The following is a 9422-nucleotide window of genomic DNA, read 5'->3' on the forward strand; positions in this document are numbered from 1 at the left end:
GTCTGTGTTGTGTGTGTGTGTGGGGGGGGGGGCTGACTTGACAGCCATCCTGTTACTACAGTCATTGTCATGCAGGCAGGCAGTCAGGCTACTTTACGGGGAGTTGTGTTTGGCGGGGCGGGGGAGGGCGGGGGGGTGACATAGGAGCATTTTGGCTTCTTCTTCTGCTCCCTGGTGGTAAGCTACGACACGGTCAAGTCCAGCCTCCCTTCTGTTTAGGCCTGCACGTTGAGCGCCGGATGCCTTTCTGCTAGCTCTCACATAAGGGGGAACAACTGACACACACATTCTCACAACACACAAAGCTCTCTCTCTCACATGCACACACACACACACATATACATGTACACACACACCATTTTGCATTAGCTTTACCTGGTTCCTTGGATTGAAAGAAATGTGTCACACTAACTTATGTACAAACACACACACATGTGACCCACTACAAATAGTGACTCCACTGTTAGGCAGCCACAGCTGAGAAGAGGTGACCAATTTGGCCTCCTGTTGTAAATTGATTTCACACTATCTACAGTGGCTTGCTGTAGCAACCGCTGGTTTCTCCACACACAAATCCAGCCCCCGCTACACACACACACGCACGCACACATTATGCTCTCAGTATTGGTTCAAGGTCAGGGCTGAGCGTCTACATCAAACTGAGGAATCTGAGGTGGGGTGGGGGGAGGGTGTTCTGGAAGGGTCTACGCTGACTGACCAAGCAGGGAGAGGGAGGTACAACTCCTCTCACCTGCCAAGGCAAACATTAACTCCTTAACTTTTCAGAGGGTCCACTGAAGCTTAGGTTTAGTGTGTGTGTGTGTGTGAGAGAGAGAGACAGAGAGAGAGAGAGAGAGAGAGAGAGAGAGAGAGAGAGAGAGAGAGAGAGAGAGAGAGAGAGAGAGAGAGAATGTGTGTGTGTGTGTGTGTGTGTGTGGGTCCTGGGAGGTCCGGGCTGAGTGCCCCCTAACACTGAATTCCCAGACAGTGAGAGTGCAGTTCTGCCTCGGCCTTTCCTCTCTGAAAAAATTAATACCGTCATCTGTGTGTGTGTGTGTGTTTGTATGTGGTTTATGTGTTGCCATATGAGGTCATAACCTCACCTTAGTGTTTGAACTCGGCTTAAGCCAAACCAAGAAGGAATGGCGAACAGTAAAAGAGATGAACACTACTAACGACGTGGACTACAGTTCCCTGTGCTCAGACACGTTTATTCTCAGAAACCGCTCTTCGAATACATCAATCCCCCCCTATCCTTTAAGACCTGAAGACATTAGCCCAACTACATGTCTTTTTAAACAGTTTACCAATGCTAATCCGCCAGCACACAATGCAGACGTGTGCAGAGTGAGTCTGTCAAAGGGTGTCAGTTTATTCCGTACATTTCCTACAGCACCAAGTGGCTTTAGCAGTCACCGGAGATATGGAACGTCAACCAGCGCTCTCGGGAACGACGTCGTGTGGAGGTGGTCTCGGTGACTCCACCATGCACACCAGCAGGCCCGCACAGACCTCCCAGGGTGCTTCTCAGTGTAGGTGGGGAGGCCAACCGCTGTCCAGGAGTAGCCTACACATGAGCCCTCGCTCTCATGGATATTAGCATTAGCATGTTAGCTCGAATGCCAGCCTGTTTTGCTTCAGTGTGAGGGGGGGAAAAGTCCCGCAAGTCTGAATGTGAGAACTAAAGTATCTAAAATGTCTATTGACCTATATTAACCAAAAGGTCAACTAGGACACATTGTAATGCAGCAGAGGGGAGATTATAGTGTCTGGAGCCGAGGGCTGGCTTCCCTCAGCAACCTCTTGATGTGATTTACTGGATTCTCTGAAGCATCCCACCTGACTGTAACTAGAACCTGTAGAACACATTGTCCCCCCCCCCCTCCTTTGTCTCTCCTTCCTTTCTTCCTTTCATCCCCTCACCCTCCTTTCTCTGTCAGTGTCTGTCTTTCTTTTATGCTTTCTTTCTTCCATCATATCCTATCTACCTATGTCTGTCTGTCTCTCTCTTTCTCTCCCTTATCCCTCCCCTCTATCTACATCTCTCTCTCTCTCTTTCCCTCTCTCTCTCTGTGTGTCTGGCCTGTGTTTGGCCTTGGCTCCTCAGGAAGTTGTTAGCAGCCTGATAGAAAGCAGACTGAGGTCATTATGACTGCACACCTGCTATGAGGAGAGTTACTCTTTAACTGCTCTGCACACACACACCCACACACCGACACACACACCCTTACACACAACACACACGGTCTCTGTTTTATCTATCGTAGTTCCCCCCCGCTCCCTCTCTGTCTCTCTGTCTGTGTTCACGGAAGAGAGGAGATGAATGGCCGACGGAGGTGTAGATGAATGGGTAGAGCAAAGGAGGGTGGGGGGAGTGGCCGGAGATGGGGTGAGGCAGACTGATGGAGGGAGATCTGTCACCCCGCGGGCAGGTCAAGCCAGGGTGTGTGTGTGTGTGTGTGTGTGTGTGCATGTGTGTGTGTATATACGTGTGTGTGTGCTTGGGGTTGGTTTTTCTTTTCTTTGGCTGTTTGTGAGTGATCTGTCGTTGGGTTTCTTACACACGGTCTGAAAAGTTAGCTGTCATTGAGCATTCAGTTGGCTCATCTCCTACTAACACAGCTCCCTGCCTTTGGCCTCTCATTCAGAACTGTGTGTGTGTCCTGGATGAATCTGTCTGTGCATAACAGTGTGACAGTGTGTGTGTCGGTTGGCACATTACACTGTGGGACTTGGCAAAAGGATCTCTTTACAGACACAAAGGCTCTTGAGCCAAATAAAAAATGTGCCTTCCCTGGCCCCCTACAACACACACACATACACACACACACACACACAAAGCTAGTCCTGAGGGTGTGTTATCAGCACCGAGGCAGGGTGAGTGATGACTACACACTCCAGTGCCTCTGAATCAACCAGGTGACAGCACACACACACATACGTACACACACACACACTCCCGTCAAATTCAATGCTATCTGATGGGATCTGTGTGTGGAAGCAGGGCCTCCATCTGTTGGAGTGTCACACACATTTGTCTACCCAGTGGTTTGAGCTGTTGACGATCTGGTACTTTCTAAAATGACCTGAACTTTACCTGAATTATGTCAAACAGTAAGACGCAAACAAACTTTAGAACGTAATTTCTACCTGGAATTTCTCCAATGACTGACTAATAACGTGACTATTTTTTATTTCTTTTTCAACTGTATTTATGACTTGATGCAGCCTGAACAGGCTTTGACTCGACCCATAGTACACTCCAAACAAAGCTGTTTAGAAGGACATGCGCTACATCCGGTGTGACGGCATTTCCACGGCGCACGCCAACCCTGCGGTCTCCTCCCTCCTCCAGCTACCGGCGGATGACCCGCTCCAACAGCGTGACGGCGGCCGTGCAGGCCGACCTGGACGACCCCAGCGACCCTCCGGGGACTCCCCTCCCCCCCCTGCGCCACTGCGCCACCATGCCCCGGCAGCACTCCCGCGACGCCGCCACCTCCACCGTCAGCATCCAGGGCTCGGGGAACCACTACCACGCCTGCGCCGCCGACGACAGCGACGGCGGCGGCGCGGGCTTCGACCCGTCCATCCTACCCCCGCCCGACCCCTGGATGGACAGCGTGGCGGGCGACGCCCCCGAGGAGCTGCTGCCGGGCGGGGCCGGGCGCTCGCTGTGTCGGAGGGACGGACGCTGGTTCCTCAAGCTGCTCCAGGCGGAGGCGGAGAGGATGGAGGGCTGGTGCGGGCAGATGGAGCAGGACGAGATGGAGCACGAGCTGCCGGAAGAGGGTGAGCCTGCTGGGAGGCTTTCTCTCTCCTCCCCCCGCTCTCTCTTTCTTCCCCTTCTCTTCCCGATTGTCTCTCCCTCCATCTCTCTCTGCCCCTCCACGTGTGTCATAGTCAGTGTTAGACAGCCCCTGGAGCTCCTACAATGGCTGCTTGTTGCATTGGCTGTCAGGCCCCCTCTGGTTGTTTTGCAGACATACCAGTCATAGTTAACAGTGTAGAGGAAGCCTGTGGGCCCAGGGACACATCTGTCTGTGAGATACACTGTTGAACCCCCTTTCATCACACACGCTCACACAGCAAAAAAATCTAGTCTACAGGGGTTTTCATCCAGCCAGCCCTCTTAATGAGCTTATTCTAGGCAGCTGCCAAACTGTGCATGTGCGTACGCACACGCGCCACACACACACACACACTCACAGTCTCCATCTCTCTTTCAAAGACACACACACTATCCAAAGTTAGTATGAACAACACTTGGCACTGGGGTGGCTCATGTCCTCACTATGTAACTGGCTTCTTCTCCCTAGTGCCATTGCGATTCCATCCCCCCAAATGCACAGCCCCACCCCCCCACCCCTCAAATCAACAGACAGTCTGTTTTCATTTGAGGCGGATGACTGTTTTCCTGTGCTGTGATTATATTTGAGTTTGGCCTGGAGGCTGCTTTCTCAGGACATACCCCCTGTCCACCTCAGAGCTCGGCGGGAAGCTGGGCTTTGTTTACTTGGTGCGCAGGGTAAACACTCCCACCTCTCGTCGAAACGCTCCGTTTGAGTTCCCTCCTTCCTATGTTTGTAATCGTCCGCTCTTCAAAAGGCTCGCTGCCGGACGGCCCGCCTCCGACAGGACTGGAGGGAAACCTTTCATAGCGGTTTTATATGTACATCGCCTTTTCGTGGTTCAGTGAATAATGGTGTTTGTTTGTTTTTTTGGTGTGTTTGTGTGTCCGACGCACCCGTGTTTTTCTTTTTTCGTGTGTGTGCGTGTGTGTGTACAGTCCTGGGGAAGATCCGCAGTGCGGTGGGGAGCGCCCAGCTGCTGATGTCCCAGAAGTTCGAGCAGTTCAGGGAGCTTTGTGAGGAGAATCTGGTATGCAACCCCCCACCCCCTCCCCCTCGTTACATCACACTGCACGCAGATAACACTGATAACCCCTGGCTCATACGTAGAACCTGCACATGGAAAGAATACAGCCTCATCATGTGACTGTGGCTCAAGCTATGATTGGAGCAGAGAGGATTATTGTCTTATGTGTCATTGGAGCACAGCAGACGGGGTGAAGGGGGTGATTCTGCATTGGCTGCTGTGTTAGAATACAGATTGTGACTTTCTGTAGGTTGTGATTTTCATGAACCTCGGTGTGTGTGTGTGTCTCAGAGGCCCAACGCCCACCCCCGGCCTACCTCCCAGGACCTAGCGGGGTTCTGGGACATGCTGCAGCTGTCCATTGAGAACATCAGCCTCAAGTTCGATGAGCTCCACCAGCTCAAAGCCAACAACTGGAGACCCCTTGACCCCCCCGAGATTAAGGTGCCCCCCAACCCCCACACCCAAAATGAACCCTACCACTCACACTGATTCATTCAAATCTGTATTGATTCGTTCAATGTGCATACGTTTCATGTTGCAATTCCCTTTGAGTCGGCATGGCTTCACACTCATTGCTGTGTAATTGTCACACACACACACAAGCCCACAGGTGCACACTTATTGTTTTGTGTGTGCACTCGTTGTTTCAAGTGCACTTTTGGATGTAGCATGCCCAGGTGTTGTGTGTGCGTGTGTGTTCCTGACCTGTCGTGTTGCCGGTATGCTTGCCTGACCACTCGTATGTGTGCTTTGTGTGTTTTGTTTGTCGACAGTGAGACGTATTTGAGAAGTCACTCTACCTGCCATGCACCGTGCGGGGACGGGGGGAGGGCGGCCTCCCCGGCCCCCCCGTCTCTGTCCCCCCACACACGGCTGCCACCGCCACCCACGCACTCTCACCCCGCGCCACCGTCAGCCATAACCTCATTCCGAATGCATGCAAACGGCTGCGACACCGCACCATACCGTACTCTCTCTAACCCAATTCAAGATGGCTGCTGTTATAATGTCTGAAGCGCTCTCGCACTCTGAGTGCTTCTTGCGTCCATCTTGATGTGTTAAGCTCCAACCGCCCGGCAAGGGTGAGGATACACCCCCCCACCCCCCCCCCCACCCCCGTAATCCGACGGTTTGACTGTTTATTCCTCCTCATCCAGGAGAGACGGATGGCTCCTCCTGTGCCAAAGAAGCCCCAAAAGGGCCACCCTCCCCTGGCTCGAGACCGCTCCCTGGAGAGCTCCGAGCGCCAGCGCCTGGAGGCCCGAAAGCGCCTTCTGGCCGCCAAGCGGGCGGCCTCCGTCCGACAGAGCTCGGCCACTGAGAGTGCCGACAGTATCGAGATTTACATCCCGGAGGCACAGACCAGACTATGAGATGGACATGCGCAAATTCAACACACGGAGACGCACACACAGACATGTGACCCAAACCCCATATGTACAGGTGTGCTCCAGCACCTCGACGCACACACAAACACTGTAACACAAACTGTGGCACTGAATGGCTAGGGTAGGGCTTGTAATATAACCCCCGTCTTTGTTGACTTCCCATGAACAGGGTGGGGTCTGTCAAGGTAGTGTTGGTTCCTCCACAAATGTATATTTATTTACCTATTTATTTATTTACTCTCCTTTAGGGGGGAAAAAAAGTCCTCAGCTTTCAGCTTCTGCATAGCACTCCCACGCCACTTTCTATTCCAAACATGTGTTTTGTGATCCCTTCGTTCTCCATGTTCGACACTCCGTTACACGACCTATCCTCCCAAAGCAGGCAGGTGTAGCACTGGGGCGAGGCACATATCTCGTTACGGACGTATTGAATTGGCAGAGCAGGAGACGGAAGGGTGAGATGGACAGAGAGGGAGAGAGGGCAGAAAGAGAGAGAGAGAGAGAGAGAGAGAGAGAGAGAGAGAGAGAGAGAGAGAGAGAGAGAGAGAGAGAGAGAGAGAGAGAGAGAGAGAGGGAGGGAGGGAGGGAGGGAGGGAGGGAGGGAGGGAGGGAGGGAGGGAGCGAGGGAGGGAGGGAGGGAGGGAGGGAGGGAGGGAGGGAGGGAGGAGAGAGAGAGAGAGAGAGAGAGAGAGAGAGAGAGAGAGAGAGAGAGAGAGAGAGAGAGAGAGAGGGAGTGAGAGAGAATGGTACAGAAAGAGAGAAAGAGAGGTATGAAGAGAGATTAAACAGAAACGGCGAGGGAGTAGGAAAGTAGGAAGAGAGAGGGTGGACCTAGTATTACAAGGGTGTAGCAGGTCATCCTCTGGATTGTCTCTCCTCTCCCCTCTCTCTTTTTATTATGTCCATTGTCAGTGAAAGCATTTTACATTTACATTTAGTCATTTACATTTAGTCATTTTAATATAAGACATAACTACACACAGCAAACCGAGACAAAATATACATATTTTATACCATGAACACTTCTCATTTGAATTCCAGACAAAGCTGTACGTATTGTATCAATCAATGTAGGCCACACCAAATCATATATAGTTAGTTGTATAGCATATAACACTTTCATTGAAACTCTGAATAACAAAACACAACAAACATGTTTTTACAGGTCCTCATGCTCGCTACCATTATTTTTGGTGGTTCAAAGTTCTCCTGTTTGGTGAGGCCACAGACAAATGTACGCGTATGCGCAGTTTTCTGCATTTCAAATTCACAACAAATATTGACACACTGGGTTAGGGGTGGTAGATTAAGTTATTTATATTTTATATATCTACCTATATTATCTAAATATATATATACCTTATATAAATATACCTATATTAATATAGGTCTTATGTACAGTAACCAAATAACTTCACAAGAAAACATCCATGTCTTAAGACAGGGCTGTTGTTCTCTAGCCTATCCCAGGGGTCAGAGGTCAGAGGTCACAGGCTCAGGCAGGTCACCCAGGTGTGATTTGGTTCTGGAATAAGCAATGTTGGTTTGAGGTCAGGTGTGCTCTGTTGTTGGATCTGGAACTGTTTCTTCACAGAAATCATTAAGTTCACAGAGTAAAGGACACACCTGCGAAATCAGGGTTCGTCACAAGAAGGTGTGTGTGTGTGTGTGTGCATCCGACCGCTTGTACGTATGTGCGTGTGTATGTAGGAGTGGGTGTTTTGAATGTTTGCTTGTGTGTGTTCTAGTTACATAGCAGGTGCCGATGAAACTGGCGTAGCACAGTTGTACCGTGCATGTGGAAGACACTTGTGTTTGTGGGTTTTCATGCTTGTTTAGAAAGTGCTTTCTTTTTTTCAAAGGTCAAATGTTTTCAAAGATCAAATGAGGCCCGCAAGACAAGCAAAGTAGCAGAATCGACACACTGTAAAACAAGAAACACTGTCCATCATTTTTAACTGAGCTATACATACTGTTACCACTGTATTATACATATGCTGACTCAAGATCATTGGTATATCATTTATTTATTTATTCATCTTTTTGTCTATAATATTGTACTGAAACCATAAGGTATCCTTGAGTTACCTACAGTGAGGTCATCGCTAGTACAGATATCATGCCCAACATGTTACAGTATTTAATTGTATAAACAGAAGTAGGTTAGGTTGACAACTTGTCAGGCAAGATGGATGTTCTTTTTATATGTGTGTGTTTCTCATTTCCCATGCTAGTTCCCATGCCAACTTTTTAAAGGTGAACGTTCATAGTGTTTTATATCCATGTTTTATTTATTTGGAGAAGAAATATTGTTTATTATGGTGATTATGATTATTATGCACTGAAAAGGCCCATATACTGTGTTTATAATTGTTCTATGTTTTCTCTTTGGCATGACAGGCACTTTTATTTCTTTTTTCAGTAATCAGCCTTAATTTCTAATGTGATAGTTGAGCACAAAACAGCCTCAGGGGAAGAAGCATGTAATGTGTGTGTGCGTGCGTGTTTCGTTCGGTGTGTGATATTCATGCCTGTGTGTGTGTGTGCTATAATTGCGTCCCATGAAAAGGCTTCATTTCCCACTGTAAACACGCCCACATGATATATCATGAGGTTACACGGGGCAACATCATATGAGTGGAAGTCAATTGTGATTGAGTCCTTTTTCATGAAAAAAACACTGTCAGAAAGCTCCTTTCCCCCCATGCAAATCTAAATCAGTTTGCCATATCAAAATGTTTGGTCCACATGGATTTGAAGACAGATCTTGAGCTACGTTACTTTCACGGCCTACGGTTTTGATCCTAGTAGTTGGGTTGGTACCTATGTCCTTGTTTTCAATGTAGTTACTCTAGATGGGTGATAGGTGCTCCATAGGCACCTAGCAAAAATCCCTTGCCATTTTTGAGAGGGATAAGGATGTTATTTATAGAAGTAGTAATAGAGAGAAGTATTGTTTCTTTGTGGTGAGGTTATAATGAGGTCACTGTATTGTATGATTTGATTTGACACTGGAAAAGTAACCCTAGATTTACCATTTTGTCATTTAGGTCCAGGTACTTTTGATACTTCTTCTTTTAACTACTGTATTTGAAAGAATTAAATTGTTGGTAAAAAAATGAATTATTTATGTTTATTATATAATAACATATC

The 9422-nt window shown here is 48.8% G+C and overlaps 1 protein-coding gene across 1 annotated transcript in view; it reads left to right on the top strand.

Annotated features, from left to right (window-relative positions):
• Positions 1-6760, top strand: part of dlgap1b (discs, large (Drosophila) homolog-associated protein 1b) — an 80228-nt gene extending 73468 nt beyond the window's left edge. Inside the window, 4 exon segments of the mRNA XM_047024256.1 lie at positions 3356-3792; positions 4790-4881; positions 5170-5322; positions 6039-6760. Coding sequence (XP_046880212.1) covers positions 3356-3792; positions 4790-4881; positions 5170-5322; positions 6039-6254 — 898 coding nt within the window. The 3' untranslated portion in view covers positions 6255-6760.
• The last annotated feature ends 2662 nt before the right edge of the window (positions 6761-9422 follow it).

The sequence above is a fragment of the Hypomesus transpacificus genome, chromosome 8 (genome assembly GCF_021917145.1).
Source record: "Hypomesus transpacificus isolate Combined female chromosome 8, fHypTra1, whole genome shotgun sequence".
NCBI classification, from domain to species: Eukaryota; Metazoa; Chordata; class Actinopteri; order Osmeriformes; family Osmeridae; genus Hypomesus; species Hypomesus transpacificus.